Source organism: Alexandromys fortis, unplaced genomic scaffold, assembly GCF_014885135.2.
Source record: "Alexandromys fortis isolate MF-2015 unplaced genomic scaffold, M_Fortis_MF-2015_v1.1 scaffold_16, whole genome shotgun sequence".
Lineage (NCBI taxonomy): Eukaryota > Metazoa > Chordata > Mammalia > Rodentia > Cricetidae > Alexandromys > Alexandromys fortis.
In genome coordinates this window covers 2,130,772-2,150,048 of record NW_026067893.1, presented here as the reverse complement: position 1 = coordinate 2,150,048, position 19,277 = coordinate 2,130,772, and the positions used below count along the sequence as shown (strand labels likewise).

At 51.3% G+C, this 19,277-nt stretch overlaps 1 protein-coding gene across 3 annotated transcripts in view; it reads right to left on the bottom strand.

Annotated features, from left to right (window-relative positions):
• The window catches only part of Hspa12a (heat shock protein family A (Hsp70) member 12A), a 144,776-nt gene that overhangs the window by 18,064 nt on the left and 107,435 nt on the right, over positions 1–19,277 (bottom strand). For all 3 annotated transcript variants that reach the window (XM_050149106.1, XM_050149105.1, XM_050149115.1), the window contains 3 exons: positions 6,096–6,181; positions 4,491–4,615; positions 1,789–1,975 (listed from right to left, as the gene is read on the bottom strand). In XM_050149106.1, the coding sequence (XP_050005063.1) occupies positions 1,789–1,975; positions 4,491–4,615; positions 6,096–6,181 (398 nt within the window). The remainder of the gene's footprint in view (positions 1–1,788; positions 1,976–4,490; positions 4,616–6,095; positions 6,182–19,277) is intronic.

Genomic DNA, 19,277 nt, shown 5'->3' with positions numbered 1-19,277 from the left:
CTAAGAGCTCTGACTGTTCTCTCCAGGCCCCACCTTCATTGCACCTCCTTCCTTCCCTTCCTTTCCCTCTCCCTTTGTTGGATCCTCAGGAGCAGGCATCTCTGGACAATTGCAGGCCCCGGGAAGAACGGATGGGTCGCAGGTGCGACTTCCAGACACCAGCCTTCCCCCCCCACCCCGACCCGGGAGCCCTGTGTTAGCAGCTTAAATCATGCCACTTCACTGCCAAGCAGGAAGCTAGCACGCACGACTCTCTCCTTCCCCGGTGAGCTGCCAGCCAGGTCACTAAAATAGACGAGCTCCTATTTTAAGGCCAGTTCAGTCTAATCTGCTGAAAGCTAGGCATAGCTGCTGCCTCTCTGGCTCTGCCAGAAGCCAAGGCAGCTGCTGTCCATCGTCTTTGGGTAGAGCCAGATGGTGAGAGGTCACCAGAAAAAGGATGAACAGGGTCCCGAGGGGAGAGAGGTTGGGGCGAGAGTGGAAGGAGGCCCCTGAACTAACCTGCTTATTATTAGTGTCAGGAACAAATTAATCATGGACATCAGACTGATGCAGGTGAAGATAACCAGGCTTTGCCTTTGTTTTAGGTAGGGTCACGGGTTACTAATGGGTCCTTGTGGAACCTCTGGGTGCACCCTAAACCACCTACTCATGCTCACTGCTCCCGGCCAGCACCCACTTATTCTGGTGTCCAGCAAAGGCTCAGGGAGGCAGCTGAGCCCCGTGAAGCTACAGTTCACCCTGGGATTCCACTGCCCACTCCTGATAACCAGCGTGGCGTCCCACCTCGAGAAAAGGGGTGGGTCCTTTCCAGCCCAGGCTGGTCCAAGGCCCAGAAATGCAACCTCATGTAAGCCTAGAGCCTTGGGAGGGCTAGATGGCAGTGGTGGTTTTCCCGCAACCTCATGTAAGCCTAGAGCCTTGGGAGGGCTAGATGGCAGTGGTGGTTTTCCCGCCACCTCTGTGCTGCCATCTGCAAATGCTGACGGAAGCTAACGATTGCCTAGGAACGTTAGCTCCTCCTCTGGAAGAATCATGTATGTCTATCACCTCGATCCTTATATTCTCCCTGTGAGCAAGATGCTGTAACTGTCTGCATTTATAAAGGAAGAATAAAGAGGTACAGCAAGGTCACGTGGCTCGGACTAAGTGTCTTGGAGGAACCAGGAATGAAACTGAAACCCAAGGTATGTGCCTCAGAGTCCGTGGTCTTCAGCTAGCTCCCACCTTTCCCATGAAGCTTTGCAGCAGGGATGCCTGTTGGACCTGGGCGTCTCACAGAACATTGGCCTGCCCAGGGTTCCAGAACTGAGGCCACTGTCCTGGCGTTTGGGCCTCTAATAACCGGTCCACGTGTGCTTACCCTCTTGCTCCACATACAGACGGTGGCTTCTCCTCTGATGTTACTGGTCGTTCCTTCCAAACTGACCAGTTAATAGCCACAGCCCTGATCCACCTTCCCATCTTGGGCCTTTAGGCATGAGTTGCTCTTAGTGGAAAGAAGGTCCCTGATCTCCGCAAACCCCTTTGGGCAGCAAGGTGGCAGCTCCCTTACACCCATGTCACAGCTGCGATCTTCTCTGGCCTCCCAGGAACACCCCCTGTCCCCTCCCCCACACCAGGAAGACTGAGTTCACAGACATCTGAGGACCGAGGAGTCACTCACTCCAGGCTGTTTCCAAGACCCAGGCAGACAGGCATTAACTTCCCTTTGGGGGAAACCTGGGGGACTCCAGTTGAAGATCCCGCACACTGAGGTCCCTTGCTCTCCTAGAGAAGCTGGCTCACCCCTGTGGTGTGGAGTTTCATCTTGAACTTCTCCAGGTACAGCCACTGCTTGGCCTCGTTGGGGTCCAGATCGTGGTAGAAGTCCCTGGCGGCGTACCCAAAGCTGTGGAACTTCCTCTCTGGTGTCAGCAAGATAGTGGTCGGGGTCTTCTGGTTGGAAACGCCGGGGTCGCCTCCCTCCCATCTCCTGTCACCAAGGGAAAGCAGAAGTTATGGGTGTTTGAGAACCCCAGTCCAGTCAGCATAGCGGAGCTGAGTGCCTACTGTGTGTGTGTCTGTCACTGATATGAGCTTAGGACCCACTCCGTATCAGCTAACATCTAGACACGCCTCAAATAGAACGAGAAGAGGCAAAAACCAGGTTCTTACTCAAAATAAGTTCTGGGTTCATCTTTCACTCAGTGTTTCCTGAGCAGGTAATATGTCACATGTTGGTGACACAGGGCAGGGCTTAGTATCTTTCAATCTTCCAATAACTCAAAGTTTGTGAGGTCACACACCTTGTTTTTCATTTCCAAGCACTTGGCAGCACCTGTTGAGACTGAGCTGGCTGGAATTCTCTTCTAACTAAGATGGGTGTGAGAAAAAGGATCCGACCTTTCTGACCAGGTGGACCGAGGGAGCTCAGGGAAATGTCCTGAGGGGCCAGGGAAGGCAGAAGTAGCACTGGAGGGGCCCAGGAGACAGGAGTCAGGATAGAATGGGGAAGGAGAGAACCATTAGATCTGAGAGGGAAGGCCACTCCAGGCTGCTCTGAGGTGAGCTGGCCCAGGCAGCTAAGGGACGGTGCTGGTCAGACAAACTGTGGGTCCGTGAGGAAAGGTGCCGTGGAAATAAGAAGGGGAGGACTGGGCTGGGAAAGCAGCAGCAGACTGGAGAGAGCCCTGCAGGGTTGGGTTACATCTGTGAATAATGGGGGTCACTGAAAGCCTAAAGGACGAGAGACGCAGTTGTCAAGGACAAACTGAACCCCGAGGACTGGAGGCCAGAAGGCAGGTGAAGAGGTCAGACCCAGCCTGGGGCAGAGCTGAGAGAGACATAGGAAGAGGGGTGAATGCCAAACAAGACCAGAGGGAGATGGCAGCCATTGTGACGAGGAGTCCAGGAAACCCTGGAGAGGGGAGCACAGAGAGCGACCTGGAGTGCTGGGGAGGAGGGTGGGGAGCACCCAGAAGAGCACGTGCATTTAACTGGAGGGAAAGGCCCTGGACACAACTCCCATAGCTGCGGTGACAAGATGGGATGGAACACTAAGGGATCATCTGGGACAGGCCAGCTATAGACTCAGGCGACAGAGGAGGGCACAGGGAGACAGACACGGATATGCAATGGAGCAGGGGTGGGGTCAGGTCAACCCCAGAGAAGTTTCCTTCTCCGGCACAGAAGGATAAACAAAAGCCAGGGAAATGGTGTGGGAAGCACAGGACACTAGTGTTTCTTATTTCTTTGGGGCCCCAGCCTTCTAGAAGCCAGGGCTGCCAAGAGCATCGTCCCCTTCCCTTCTGAGCCCAGATCTGGGAGCCTCAGGTGTAGACTCAGTGTCAGACACTGGTCCAGTCCAGAAGAGGGAGCAGCTGTGGCCCAGGCTGAGTTCCAACCTGTTCTCGTGAGCATCACTGCCTTCAGCATGAAGAGGCCATCACAGGGCAGATGAGTGCCTCCCTCCTGAGGGACTTCAGCTCAGATGGTTCTGGCATTGTCCCTGGCCAGCTACCCAGCCAGGACACATGTTCTGCCACAGGCTGAGTGCCCCCATAACTGAATGGGGACGTGGGATGACTTCTAGGCTAGGTAGCTCAGTTTTCTGTAAGTGGACACCCCATGAGTGTCTTCCACTCAATCTTTTATTCTTTCATTCCTACAAGTTTTATACATTTACACCCCCACTGTGTGTGGCGTGCGAGCATGCACACGCACACATCCACACATAGGCCAGAGGTAAACATTGATACTTTTCTTAATTGCCCCCACCTTGTTTTTTGAGACAGAGTGTCTTATTGAACAAGACACTCACCAATCCCACCACACTGGCTGGCCGGTGAGTTCCACACTTCACCAGTGTGCCCAGCTTTTCCACGGGTGCCCGGGATCTGAACTCGCGACCTCACACTTGCACGGAAAGTACACTATTCGCTGAGCCACCTCCCCAGGCCCTGAAACCTCTTGATGGCAACAGCCTCAGGCTGAAACACCTCTGGTTTTCGAGAGAAAGTGGGACTCCAGGAGGCCTGTGTAGGGCCCTGGTCTCCCTTATTCCTGGGGTGCATTGGCGGGGACAGTTTGTTATCAGTTAACTAAGCTTCCTGTGTGTTTCCGTGCTATCCCTGCCCCACCTGGTGATTTAGCTGCAGGCAATCTTCTCCATTGTTAATATGGTAATTTCCCACCTTCCTGGGCGGAGAGATCTTTGTGCTGCAGTTAGGTAGAAAAGGGCTTCCCCAAGTCTGAATAAACGGCATTCGCTTGATCTCCTATCGAATGACCCTGGTCTCTGTTTCTTGTGTTCAATCTCCAGGCCCTTGCCCGGACTCGCATTTGGTACAGCTGCGCGCGAACTGTACCGAGGGTGTAACACCAAAACCGGGTGTTACAGGCCTGCTTGACATTTGACATTGTGGAATGCTGTTCTTCTCAAGCACCAGTGACTGGCCCTACCCCCAAGTGGACATGGGTGGGGTGACCAGGACACACGGTGCGCTCACCTCATCACGTGGATGCATTCTGGCTCCTTGGTAAAGCTGTAAGCATAGCCGCTGGATGTGGTCCCAAAGTCGATGGCCACCACCACCAGAAACATCTGCTCTTCCGAGACTGGGTCAGCATTGTTCTGCAAGGGCACAGCAAAGGCACTAGTGGGTGAGGACCAGGGTCAGGGTCAGCATCGTTCTATAAGGGCACAGCAAAGCACTAGCGGGTGAGGACCAGGCCTCCCCTTCTGGAAGAAACCTCTACCCTACCCATTTGGCATTCTTTGCAGGTAAAACACCCCAGCTCAAGCAGACCAGCCTCAGCTCCCACCTACCTGAGTGACCCAAAGAGAGATGGAGACCCTCCAAATCGGGGTGCAGGCCAACTGTCTGAGGGTGCCACCCACAGACCCTTCCTTCTCAGCGGTGCACTGTGGTAACTATGGAAATGCTGACATGGGCAGAAGCTCAACTGAGTGGTCCCTTGTGTGGACACCATCACCCCACTATTGCTGTCCCCAGCTCCCTCTGCAGAAGCCCTGCCACCACTCAGAGCACCCACCAGTGCCTGCTCTATCTCTGCAGTGCTTTCTTTATGTGCACAGGGGCCTCCATGGTGACTCTGTCCAATCCTACAAGCCCATCGTGCCTCACATGACCTCAGGGCCCTAGGCTCATGCTCACAGATGTCCCTCAACTGGGCGGCCACTTGAACAGGCCACCTCAGGTTCCCCAGCTTTTTTTCCCTAAAGGAACGTAGACTTACTTTCCCTTTTCTTCTATTTTAATCCCCGAAGAACACCAAATGATAAAGCCCGGCAAACTTTTGGACCAGGTTACTCTAGCTAAACTGGGGATGAAGACACTACCACCGGCCTCCCTCCTCACTGTCTCCAAGTGCTCCCTCAAGGAGCAAAGGGTACAAAGTCTGACTCTCATGGGACCAGGCCCACAGGTCACTACTTCCTCCGCTGTACTCAGGATGTGGCCAGAGCTACGGGAATCTCCCAGATAGAATACTGAGATTCCTGAGTGTGAGCCGCTTACAGTGAGAGAGCTCTGGGGCAAACAAAGCAAGTCAGCAGCCCCTGGTGAATGGTGCTCCCATGTGCTCCTCACTGGCCTTCGTGTATCCGAACAGCGAGTGCTAAGCTGCCCTTCTGTGGGCTGCCCCTACCACCCATCTTCCCTTGTACTTGAGGACTGCGGAGGGCAAGAACCCATCCCCCCAGACCAGAGGCTGCTCAGATCTCTCCGAGGAAAATCAGGAAAGAAGCAATTCCCTAGCCACGGAGAGAACCTCCGTGGACAAAGCCACGGTACTTCCTTACAGGAAGCTGCCTTGCCACCTCTAGGCTCCGGTCTCTCAAGAGCTCACCCCTCGGTCTGCTCATAGTATCCCCCAGGCTAGTGCCTAAGGAAATGTCAGCCACAGCGCTGAAAGCCTTCCCAGGCCCAGGGTACGGAACGAACGGGTTTGATTGACAGAGTGCACATGCTACCACCACATCCATGTGCACCCAACAACAGGACGTGAAGGACGGCCTAGCAGCCTGCGGCGGGAGAGACAAAGCACAGGCAGTCAGCACAGGCGCATATGCATGCACACTTATTCCTTACCAAGATATGGGAAGGGGACAGAGGTGTGATTCCTGTGTCCCCGAGACTCCGGGCCGGAGAGGGATATGCAGATGTGGGAGCCGTTTCTGAAAGGAAAGACAAGAATTAGATTCTTAAAAGGGACATGGGCCAGCCCAGGGAGCAGAAAAGGGGGGGGCTATGTGACTTTGCTCTCCACACAGGGGTTCTTGGAAGTCGGCTATCATGCTGCATATGGCGAGCTCCCAGCCAGGAAGACAGGGTGTCCCTGCACAAGCCAACACCTTGTGCTTGGCCTTTAGAACTTGAACAACTGGATATCCCTTCCCCTTTTCTCTAAGTGGCCACCAGGCCTGTCACTGTCATGAATTTGCAAGTGCGCACACACACACACACACACACACACACACGCTGTTAAATAGAAGATATTGCTCCGTTCCCAGAAGAGCTCAGCTCCAGGGCAGGAGCTCTGTAATGGAGACCCCACAGTGGACAGGGCAACCTGCACCCTCTGCAGTAGAACGTGGTCCTCTGAGCAAAGCAGCCGTCATCTTCACTGCATCCGCTGTAGCTGTTTGCCCACCTCAATGCGGCCTGTCCGCTACTAACATTCCCCCAGAGAACAAGGGATTGGGGCTCTCACCTGAGAGCCCAGCATGTGTATGCCACTCTGCCCTAATGGCAGTGACCTTGGGGTCTTGGGAGTGCTGGGGTACACAGGCTGGGGATCTGGGAGATCTTCCAGTGTGGCTACGGAGAAGCCATCATCCCCGTGCTGGGTGGCTGCTGGGTGGTCACCCAGGTTCTTGTAAGTGACCCCTCACCCATGCAGTGTAAACCCAATAAACTCATTTCCCCCACTTTGGTCTTTGGTGGAATCATGTGTCGTCACTGGGACCTTATTTTTATTTATTTATTTATATATTGGTTTGGATTTTTCGAGACAGGGTTTCTCTGTGTGGCCTTGGCTGTCCGGTCACTCACTTGTAGACTTTTATAAGGAGAGATGGATGTTGTTTATGTCTCCCCAGGGAAGGAATTATTGCAACACTGTCAGAGAAGACGCGCCGGTTCGCATGTATTCTGGAAGAGCATCTATAGTCCTCAGGCTCCGAAAGCTGCATGAGACACCCCCATCCCAGGGTCAACAACTCCTGGCCACAGAATATGGGACCTGAGTTCAACTCTGAGAGACAGCATCTGATGGCCGATGTACCACCTGCCACTTCTACTACAAGAATCCAGAGATCAGAGAATTCGTGCTTTCAGGGGTACTGAAAGTGTCCAACATTTGCAGGGTGGTGTGTAGCAGCCAAAAGGTTAGCTTCCCTGGCCCTGGGACACCAGGGACACTAAGTCAAACCGAAGAAGGACAAGGACAAAGTAGCATAAATACCATGTTACCCTGGCTCTACCACAATGCTTCAAGCACAGACATTTGCTCTGGAGCAGTCTCAGAGGCCCCCAACGACAAGACACACTGTCCCTGGTCAGTGCTTAAAGACTCCACAGTGTCCTCATGCCCACTGCTCAGGGCTGGCAGGGCCCCAAAGCAACGGAGCAAAGCCCAGAAGCTGCCAACCAATCAGAAAAACAATAACCAGATGCCGCACGCCCACCAGTACCAGGGGCCAGGCGCTACTCTGAATACATTGCCAGTTTGGTGCACAGCTTAATTCCGTGTAGGCGGTGGGTGGGTCGGCTTTATCTGGGAAAGGCTCTCCCCTCCGGGGGAGCATGAGGAATAGCTCCATCTGCTAAATCACTTTGTGTTAATCCCAGGCTCTTGCAGGATATTTTTTCTCTCTCTCTATTTGGTGGGAATTCAAACAACGTCATCTCAGTGGCTCGCGAACAGACTGCGGAGTGGAACGGATCATGAAAAAGCAAATGGGAAGCTTTGAATCTGCAAGTCACCTCCTGTCTGTGAGCTCATGGCCCTTCTCTTCACCGGGAGGCTCAGCGAGTGTGGGAGAGGATGGCCGGCTCCAGTAGCCAGCAGACCAAAACTACCATGAAAGCGGGGTGTGGGAGCACACACCTTTGAGCCAAGCACCTGCAAAGCACAGGCAGGTGAGTTTCTGTGAGTTTAAAACCAACTGGTCTGCCAAAAATATTATATACATATTACAATGAGATTCTACTTCACCCACAAGGAGGAACATAATTTTTAAAAGGAAAGAAAAAAAAGTACAGAATTGGATCTCTCGTGTGTTGCTGCTGAGGGTGTAAACGGCGCAGCTGCTGTGGAAAACAGTTTGGTGGCTCCTCGAAATGTCAGCTACGATCCAGCAATGTTAACTACTTGGAAACAGACTCACAGAGAGATGAGCACGTGAATGTCCATTGCAGCGGTACTCACGATGACCGAGCGGTAGGCGAATGTCCATTGCAGCGGCACTCACAATGACCAAGCATTAGGAGCAAACTCATGTGCCCAACAACGAAGGAGTGGGGAGCAGCAGACTGTGGCTCAGTCAACGCGGTGGAGTAGCCTTGGCAACATCACAACCACGTGCAAAGGGAAGGCCATTCCTATACACACTATAACACCAGTGGACCGGGAAACTACTGAATAAGCTGGACATGAAAGGGCGAACAGTGTGTGATTTCACTTGTATGAACTGTCCAGAACAGGCGAATCCAGAGGCACAGGAAGTAGATGAAAGGTCGCCAGGAGTTATTGCTCACGAGTCCTAGTTCTTGACGGGGCAAGGAAAGTTTTGTAAATAATTACTGACACCGTGGCACTGTGCTGTGAGAATAAATCATGCCGCTCAACTGGCTGCACATTTTAAAAGCATTTCAGTGGAAAATTCTGTGTTATGCATACTCTAACATAACAACAATATTTATGAAAAAGTCATCTTGGCTGGTGATGTACCTCAGCTTGGAGATGCCAGCCTAGCATGCACAGTATCCTGGGTTTGATCCCCAGGACCACAGAGTGGCTGGAACCTGTCATCCCAGCGCTGTGAAGGTAGAGAGGCCAGAGAATCAGATGTTCAAGGTCCTCCCCAGGCTACCTGGAGCAGCCTAGGCTACTTAAGGCCTTGTTTAAAAGCAAAACCTCAACTTGTCTTAGTCATCAGAGGACACAATATTTCCTGTACCTATTAGTTCCCAAATCCCAGGGTGCTTGAAAAGAGAGGGATGTACACTTGGCTGGAGTGATATTTTGTTTGTGATCTAACAAATAAAGCTGGCCTGAAGATCAGAGTGCAGAGCTAAGATCCTAGTTAATCATAAAGGCCAGGCAGTGGTGGGGCATGCCTTTAATCTCAGCACTCAGGAGACAGAGGCAGAGGGATCTCTGTGAGTTCAAGGCCATCCTGGGCTCCGTGAGATTGAACCTGTCTATAAGAGGAAGAGAGCTCACACAAAGATGGTCCCAGCACTTGGAAGTCACACGTCTTTAATTTCGGCACTAGGAAGGTGGAGACAGGAGTGATGTGGCTGGGTGGAGAGAGGAATATAAGGCAGGAGGAGACAGGAGCTCAGGGCAGTCTGAGGTTTCGTAGAGACAGCATTCAGTCTGAGGATTCGTAGAGACAGGACCGCCCCTTTCAGTCTGAGCATTGGCAGAGGTGAGAACTCTCTGGTGGCTGACTGTTCTGTTCTCTGACCTTTCAGCTTTCACCTCCTAATATCCGACTCTGGGTTTTTATTATTAAGGACAATTAGAATTCGTGCTACACTTAGCTTCTCAGCTAGTCCACAGAACACCCCAGCTTTGTGCACCCCAAGCTCAAGGCACCCTGCTCTATAAAAGCTAGGGGATTCCTCCGTCTCTGCCTAAGGGCCCAGGCAGGCAATCGACCCAGCAGCTCCATTTTATATGCGACCCCTGAGGTACCCTCAGGAGAGTTGCCGTCCACCCAGGAGCTACCCTCTGTCCACCTGCTCCCTCGAAGGCCTGAGGCCATGTGTCCACATTTGCACAGAAGGTCTTGGAAGACACCAAACATCTAATTGCCCAGAAAATCTGGTGCTGGCAATTAGCAAACAAGCTAGCGCGCACAGACGATGCATCCACCCTGCTGTTGCCTGGTTCTAATTATCCCATCACTCAACCCTTCTTGAGCATGGCTTTGTCCCGCCGACACGCAGAACGGCACACGTCCAGCCATGCGTTGAACACGCACGTGCCTTGGGACCTCAGGGGACACAAGGATATACAGAGGGCGAAAAGAAATCAAGGAGGCGGTTCCCCTCCTCCCCTCCCCCACTGCATATGGCACAGTATTAAAAAAAAAATCATTTGACTTGCTGATCACTTTCCAGGCCTACAGGCAGTCGAACTCCATGGACCTCTTCCATCAGAAATTAAAAGTCAGCTGCACTGCGCAGATTTCAAAGCGATCTGCAGAGATGGGGTGAGGTGGTAACATTTTCACAGATATGCGCGAAACACTCTTCAAAACTCTAGGGGGGGAAATGGGATGGAGTGGCCTACCTATGGTATTCCCAGGGGGGTAACAGTGAAAAGCTTAATTCCTGTGCATGGATAGTCCCAACCAGAACTGACCTCTTTCATGCTGTATACTAATACGGATGACCAAACACACACACACACACACACACACACACACACACACACACACACACGGACGATGGAGCACTAACCATTTCCTGATACACAGGAGATAACAGACACCAGAGCTGGTCTATGAGTCTACGGGCATAGGGAACAAGAGTATTTCTCTGGCTATCACTTAGACAAAGGCCATCTACAAAGGGAAATACCATGTGTCATTAGTTCATGGTTGATGTGGGAGTGTCATATATCAATCTGTTGATTTCATTGGCTGAGTAATAAAGAAACTGCTGGCTCTGATAGGTTATAAGATAGGTGGGCGGAATAAACAGGATAGGATGCTGGGTGGAAGAGGAAGTGAGGTCAGACTCTGCGCTGCTTCCAGAGGGACCGGACAGACCCGACAGCTCTGCTGAAGCAGAGACGCCATGCTCAGCTCTCCCAAGCAACTCCAACCCACGATGAACTTAGGCTAGAATCTTCCCGATAAGCGCACCTTGGGGTGCTTACACACATCATTAGAAATGGGCTAGTCCAGGTGCGAGAATTAGCCTGTAAGGGTTAGAGTTCATGGGCCAAGCAGTTCTTAAATGAATATAGTTTGTGTGTTGTTATTTCGGGCATGAGCTAGCCAAGCGGCCGGGGTGTTGGGGACACAGCCCTGCCACCGCTCTTATTTCAACACATGGTGCTGTACAGTGACGTCTCCACAGGACGCAGGCTCAGACACAAACAAGCCTGACACCAAAAGCCTGGCCAGTGGGACGTTTCTTACTGGTGGGTTTGAGAAAAAGGAAAGAAGCTGAAGACAAGGAAGGAAGACAGATGAATGTAGGGAAAAGGGAAATGTTTCACTAGGAAGGTGGCCAAGGGCAGAGCTAAAAACCATAGAAATCTGGAGAGATATACACCCCAGTGTTCCCGCTGGATCACACAGACTGTCCAAGGCCTGTCCGCAGCACCATGCCTGGGTTAGCTTCCTGTGGCTGAGACAGAATGCCTGAGGTCATCAACTGAAAAGAAGGAAGGTTTGTTTTGACTGACATCTCAAAGCACTGGCTCTGGGGCCTTGGCCCTGTTGCTCTGGGCCAGTGGGGGGAGCACATGGTGGAGAAAGTCTGCTCACCTCTTTTGGGCCAGGAAGTACAGACAGACAGACAGACAGACAGACAGACAGACACTGGGGGATCACAGTATCTCCTTCAAAGACACACCCCCAGTGACCTTACTTCCAGCCAGGGGGCTGCATCTCGTCTCCCAGTGGCCTTGGTAGGAACAGAAAAGGGACCCCAAAGTTTTAAGTCACAGAAGTTAGAAAGACAGAGACCATTTCAAAGATGCAAAGCAGCAATCACAAAGCCCTGGCAGGGCTAAGGGGAAGAGGTCCTGGTGCTTTCTGGTGGAAGGAAATTTAATCGCCAAGTTTCCTTCGTCAGTAGTTTAGATGATCTCTGATACTAAGGCTTGAGAGCCTCGCAGATGCCAGAAGTGCTCTCCCACTGATCTACGTCCTTAGTTCACGGTTAGATCAGTTAATCCCACCCGGTGTCTTGTGCAATTGGGATATAGGGGATCTTTTTTAACAGTTTCGTGACTATAAATGCACGTTGACAGGGAGTTTTGTTCATTTACTTTTAATCCTGGAAGCCTCAAATACCTTCTTCGACCACGACGCTTTTATAACTTTTGCCACAGAAGACCGTAGGAAATGAGAGTATTTCCGCAGTGAAGTACAGACAAACCGATAAGGGTGCTAAATCAATAAGTCTCCTGCTACACAACTCCGTGGAACCCCAGCCTGGCAGTGGGGAGCAGCTAGTTAGCCTAACCCTCGTGGCTTGCCTTAATGGCCTAAGAATTAAAATGTGAGCTTCATCTGGCTCCGGCTACAGAATGCTAGGCACGTAAAAATACGACACAGTTCTATTTGTTCTGAGCTCTAATGGCTTTAATCAGAGAAAAAAATCCTTAAAAAAAAACTGTCTTGCAAAACGAGTCGTAATTCATAAACTCGCTTGTTGCCCTTGTCTCCATGGGGGACATTAGTCAGCATCTGGCAGGGAGCAGACTCCCCGGCTGTCTGAGATACATGAAAATCGATCTTCCACCCTAAATACAACACTTTTAAAGACGAAGCCGGAGCCACTGGGTGGACCTCACACTGCAGCGCTCCAGACTCACGTAAAACATGACAGGTGGCCTCAACACAGGCTCGCCTTTCCTTGCCGACTTTCGGATCTATTTATTTATTAAATAAACAGTCCTTTCTAAAGGCATTTTATTAAGGTCTTACGACTTTAAAACATGCAATACATACATTTTCCATTTCTTCTTTCCCCGGACGACAGGCAATTACCTAAATCACAGCCTCTGTGGGGAAGCCTGCTCTTTCTCTCCGTGTACACCCACCTTGCAGTGTCTCCTTGGAAAGCTGATCTGCTCAAGGTCATGTGAAGGTTACTGGAAAATGTCCTCTTTTATTGCCCTGGAGCAGGCTTTACTGCTAGCTGAACTAACACATTATACCAAGTCTAAGTTCCATCTCAGTAAATAATTGATGGCATTTTTTTATTAACGCGGTTGATGTCCAGAGTAAATGGAAATTTTATTAGCACGAGCGGGGAGACCCTCTCACCACAGAGGATGCTGAGCATAAAATAGCTGCTCTCCACATGCTGAGTCCTATTTATGGAAATGGATGCTCCATGGTTGAAACCAAAGCATCCGGTATGAGCCGAGTGGGGGCTGCCACAGGGGGCTGCACCTTCTAGTATTCCTTCCTGCTTCCCGAACAGTCCACAGTCCAAGAGACAAGACGAGTCCGGAACCGGCAGGTTTTCCCAGAGGAGATGCTCAGCTGGGTAGAACAGTTTCACCTTACACAGGTGGCCAGGCCTTTACATCACACATGTCCAGGCAGCTGCTAGAAAGGGTGAGGAAATGCAACCAACGACTTACATAAACTAGTCTCAGCAGCCACGCAGCCCCTCACCAGCACCCAGCATTTAGAGAAGCTCCACACATGTCTCAAGGCAGTTCTGGCCACCAGCACCCCTCCCCCACCCCACAGACTCTGTCCCATGGGTGGGGGTCAGGTCTTCCTGTCTGCTGATGCCCCCAGCTCCTGTCAAGTCACGGGGCTGTGAATGTCGGATAGTTGGATGCACTGGTGAATGGATGGATAGACTGGAGTGGACAGACGGACGTGTGTGTGTGTGTGTGTGTGTGTGTGTGTGTGTGTGTGTGTGTTAATTGTCAGCTTGACAGACTCTAGAATCAGCTGCCCTCCGGGCATACCTGAAGGCAGTGATCTTGGTGGCCCAAACTGAGGTAGAAGGACCCACTTCTCCGCGGGGAGCACCATTTCCGGGCTGAGATCCTAGAATGTGCAATGGGACGTGATGGGCGTGGAGGAGCTCAGCAAGCTACATTCTTCCCTAACCCTCTGCTTCCTGACTGTGGCTATAATACAATCAGGTGCCTCAAGTGTCTGCCGCCATGGTTTCCCCACCGTGATGGCTGACAGCCGTGAACTCCGCACAGAATAAAGGCTTCTTTCCTTGAGGAAGGAATATCTGCTTTTGTCTGAGGATTCCAGCACACCAACAGAAGAAACTACGGCAAACAGACAGGTGGGTGCTTCCATGTGTCCAACAGTGGACCTGATGATGATTAGCCACAGATCTGGGGGACGACGAGGTCTTTCCCAACTGAGGCTTTACCTCTCAGCCAGAGTGTTAGGAATACACCCACCCAGTTATACTACAATGTGGAATCTACTGTTCAACCAGCCAGATAGGCCTCTCTCCTCAGATTCACCAGAGGAACCCTCACGGTTCCCAGACAAGGAAGATCCTATACTCTCTCTCGTCCCATCCCCAGGCCCCATCGTTCCCATTTCCAACGCCTCTAGCTTCTTAGTTGGCATTCTGTGAAGTCACTACCACAGCCTTGCTCCAGAACTTCTTGGCCTTGATCACGGGTCCTGCTCGGTGCTAGCCATACTCATTCACCTTGCAGCCAGAGACATTCAGTCAAAGCTGAGCTTCTGCCACTCCTCAGTCTTGTAAGTCCAGTGCATCCATCTGTAGCCTCCTTTCACCCTGGCCCAGAACATTTGATTACAAGGCAGAGGATTGTGCCAGCTTCTGGGGCATGACAACAACCCTGCCTCGTCCTCAGGCACCATTGGGTACCAGGAGATAGGACTCTGTCCATCTGTGCTTGGCAATGAACCGGCAGGTGTCGTTCAGGTGTCAGCCTCTCTAAAACTGAGTTTCTCCATGAAACCACCAGAGGAAGAAGGGACAAGGGGCTGGGGATGTGGATCAGCGGGTTTCACACTGTGTGCATGAGTGCCCCCTGGAGGGCTTGGAAGTGGAAACCTTGGTGTCCCTGGACTCCTCCAACAGGTTTGAGGCCCTAAAAATGCTGCCCCATAGGGGGTTTCCAGGGCCTGACTCTGCCCCAGACACCAATGGCTACCTACAGATCTACAGAGACTCAAATCACATCAGTCACAGGGGTCGCAACCTGTGAGCTTTTACAGGATCGTGATTTTTGTGTTTAATTTCTGAGATGATGAAAAATGTAAACACGGGCCTGATATTAATGACTTCTTATTCACAGAATCCTTACCAAAAAATTCCTACAAAGAGACAGCCTCAAATATTCACAGATGAAACAATACGGTGACTGAGAACCTCGCCAAAATAACACGGGAGCGGGTACAGCTCGGCTGGTAGAGACGCATCCTGTGCACCCGCGTGTGGGATGCAGCGATCTAAGGTTATCATTGCTGCCTTCCTTAGCTTTGTCCACCTGCTGTGGACAATTTGATATCACAGAAGACCAAGAACAGAACTAGGAAAGTTTGGGTTTGAATCCTGGCCTGGCCACTTCCCAGATGCAGGCCTGGAGTGGGTAACTTTTCTTCTTGGGACCTCATTTTATCAGGAGGTCACCCTTGTGATCTAACCCACTCCTGAGGTACCCGTGTTAACCATCCACCCTTGTGATCACTAACCCACTCCTGAGGTACCCGCGTTAACCCATCCACCCTTTTGATTACTAACCCTCTCCTGAGGTACCCGTGTTAACCCATCTACCCTTGTGATCACTAACCCACTCCTGAGGTACCCGTGTTAACCCATCCACCCTTGTGATCACTAACCCACTCCTGAGGTACCCGTGTTAACCCATCCACCCTTGTGATCACTAACCCACTCCTGAGGTACCCGCGTTAACCCATCTACCCTTGTAATCTAACCCACTCCTGAGGTACCCGCGTTAACCCATCCACAAGGGCAGAGTCCTTATGACCGATCTATCACCTTGGGAAGAGCCCACCTTTCAACATTGTTGTATTGGGCATTAATTTCATAACACATGAAAAATGGGGAACACATACAGTCCTAACAGTAATGAATGAAAATCTCCATTTTACACATGAGAGGGAAAAAGGTGCAGGGGAATTAGGGCATTCGCAAGTCAGGCAACCGTGCAGTTCAGCCTTCCTTGGGCTGCGGAACTGACAACTGCTCTCAGTTTTCAAGCTATTACTTGGTCAAACCTCAAAGATCCAAACAGGGGAGGGATAATTTGATATCACAGAAGACCAAGAACAGAACTAGGAAAGTTTGGGTTTGAATCCTGGCCTGGCCACTTCCCAGATGCAGGCCTGGAGTGGGTAACTTTTCTTCTTGGGACCTCATTTTACTCACCTAGAAAATGAGGCTGGGTAACCATGGTGAGCTATTTCTTTGGTGCACTATGAGCATTAAGTAAAAAATACCTACCAAGTCTGGTACATGGCAAACGGTCAATATTTATTTATTTATTTATTATTGTGTATTTATTTATTTAGTGGCATCATCGTCATCATAAAGTTGGTCCAGCTGCTGCAGAGGAGATGATCCAGTGGTTACGCCCTGGAATGGGCAGAGACCTTCAAACATACAAGGTCAGTAAATATATCCCCTCTACATTTAGATTCTGTGGGTTAGTTCATCAAGGCTGAAAAATCCATACCAGACAGAAACTTGGCAGACGGAAGCTTCAGGAAACGCCTAGTGATGGGAACTGTGAGGGCCAGCACTGCGAAGGATGAGAGAGACTGTCTGGCCCCAGCTTCCCGTTTCGGCTGTCTGCTCACCCAGGGGCACTTTTAGAATAACCAAGAACATGGGAGCCACGTGGCCATGACTGCAGCCTCGACTCCTGCACAGAAGCCTGGCTTCCCATCTAGAAACTTAACAGGTCAGGATAGAGCTCTTTTCTACCCGGATGCAGCGGCATTGGGATGTGGTCACAGAGCAGGTAGCACCAGGAACAGGTCTACCTCAGCTTCTTCTTAGCCACTCTGAAGCCCAGAATGCTGTGTAACTGAGAAGTGGCCGCCCTCCTCCCTCTCCCTGCCTGGCAGAGGAACCAAAGCGCTGTGGAATGAATGCTGAGATGTGGAATGAATGCTGAGATCCCTGGTAGCCCTTGGGAGTCACACTGGCCCCAACAGCACCGGCGTTGATACAGGCTGTGTAGCTGGCTATGGCAGCTGATACTTAGAATCTCAGCTCTTGGGAGACCGAGGTAGGAGGCTCATTACACAAAACTAGCCTGGAGTACATAGTGAGTGCAGAGATAGCCTGATTTATAGAGTAAAACTACACAAATTCTGCAGGACTGTTTCCATGGTACAAAGCTGCTGCTTCCAGAAGGTAAAGGCAAAGAGAGAGAAATGCTCAGAGGCTCAGGGGAGCCTTGGGAAGAACAAGCCGGGACCACTGCCCAGCACAGTACAGGAGAGAGGGGCTGTGTGGACAGCAGGGGCACCTCCCGGACCCGACACCCCACTCCCACTCAGTACAGTGGGTAACACTTTCCCACACAGGGGAGAGCCTTGGGAGCTTACAGGGAGAAAGAAAAAGTTCTTTCAAAGACTTCTTAAGATCCTTTTAGCTTAAAACCCATAATTATTTCTTAGTGTTTTTAATTAAAAAAAAAAACTTTAGTGGTTAATTTGCATGTCAACAAAAACAGGATTGGTCAGCTGGGTCCAGGAACTGATTAATAGCAGGCTTTGCTAAGGTAAGTGTGCATGGCAGAATCTCAAGAGGAGCTTCCCTCTGAGGGGAGTTGATAAAGAACACTTAACTCAAGAGAGGCAGGAGAGAAACTAAAGAATAAGCCACGCCCAACACCCCTCATCCCCAGGCTGGATCTATTTAAAGTCTTATTGAGAGAGGTAACAGGTTCTTGAAGGTGTTTTCTAGGGAGGGAATTTAGTTCTGGGGCATCTCCAACAGAGCAAGGGGTGGGTATCAAGGCCCTAGAGACCAGAGGTCAGCATGGAGCCCAGAGGTCAGCATGGAGCCCAGAGGTCAGCTGTGAGCCCAGAGGTCAGCCGTGAGCCCACTGGTCACCTAAGACTCGATGAGGTTAACAGACATGTTTTCATAAAATGTCCCTAGGGTTGCACCTGCCAGAGAAGGCAAAGACTGACCACCAAACAAAGATAAGCTTTGAATTTCAACCTATTAAAGTCAAGATTGTGCAAACTAGGAATAGAGCAAACAAACCCCAAACTCCTTATCCCATCCCATCCCATCCCATCCCATCCCATCCCATCCCAACCTCTACCCAACCATGCACCTTGGCTAAAGCGCAGATTGAATCCCTGCAGACCTGAGGTGGGAGAACAGGGCCCAGGGAAGGAGACTTTGTACTGTCACCACCATCCCTGGATGACCAATGGCTCCATCTGGGCTTAGGGAGATCTTGGGCACCCACAGTGGTCCCTTTGCCTCTTTATTCCTGTCCTTGTACCACGGGCCTATTTCTCCAAGGACGTAGCATTCTGGCTTCGCTCGGCCACGGTGTCCTGCAAGGACAGCCTCTCTGACCTCAGTGTTATTATCCTCAACAGCCTGTCTGGAGCTCAATTAATTGGCACCATCTCCTCTGCAGAGTGGAATGCTTCGTCTCCTCCCGGAATGACCAGGCACACCCCACTGAACCTGGAATGTGTGAGTCCCATGTTGTCCCTGTGATGAGGAAATGGGCTGGTCCGGGGGACACTCGCACAAGCCTTTGCTTCCCATCTAGTCTGAGAGGCTCCTGCAGGGTGTGAGCAGAATGCTGAGAATACTCTGGGCTAGTGAACAAGGAGGTTCCAGAAGCTACACATGAACTGAGGAAGTGAGCAACTGGCCACTGGCAATCACTCTAGCATTCCCTACAAAGGAAATCAGCAGAACCAACAGGGCCTTAATAAACATCTGCTCAGCCTGTGTTCTATCCCAGCCCTCTTCTGCCCGCCCCACCAGGCTGCCATCATCTGGACCAGAGAACACGCAGCCTTGTGAATGTCATCCAAGAGGAGCTGACTGTTCACCCTCTGAACTGAGTGAGTGACTTCAGATCGATAGGATGAGAAGCGCCATAGACTTCTGAGCTCTTTAGGAGATGCTGAATAAATGCTGCAGGGAGGGGGAGGGAGAGGACAGACTGATGCCGCTGGAGGCTGTGGGAAGACCCCCCAAAAAGAGGATGCTGACTGGTAGGGGAACTGTGCTCACTGAGCAAGATACAGAGGGGACACAATGTGAGAGACAGTAGTGCAAAGAGCTTCCCAGAGGATCCCTCACCCACCTGGCTGGTTTCTGTCT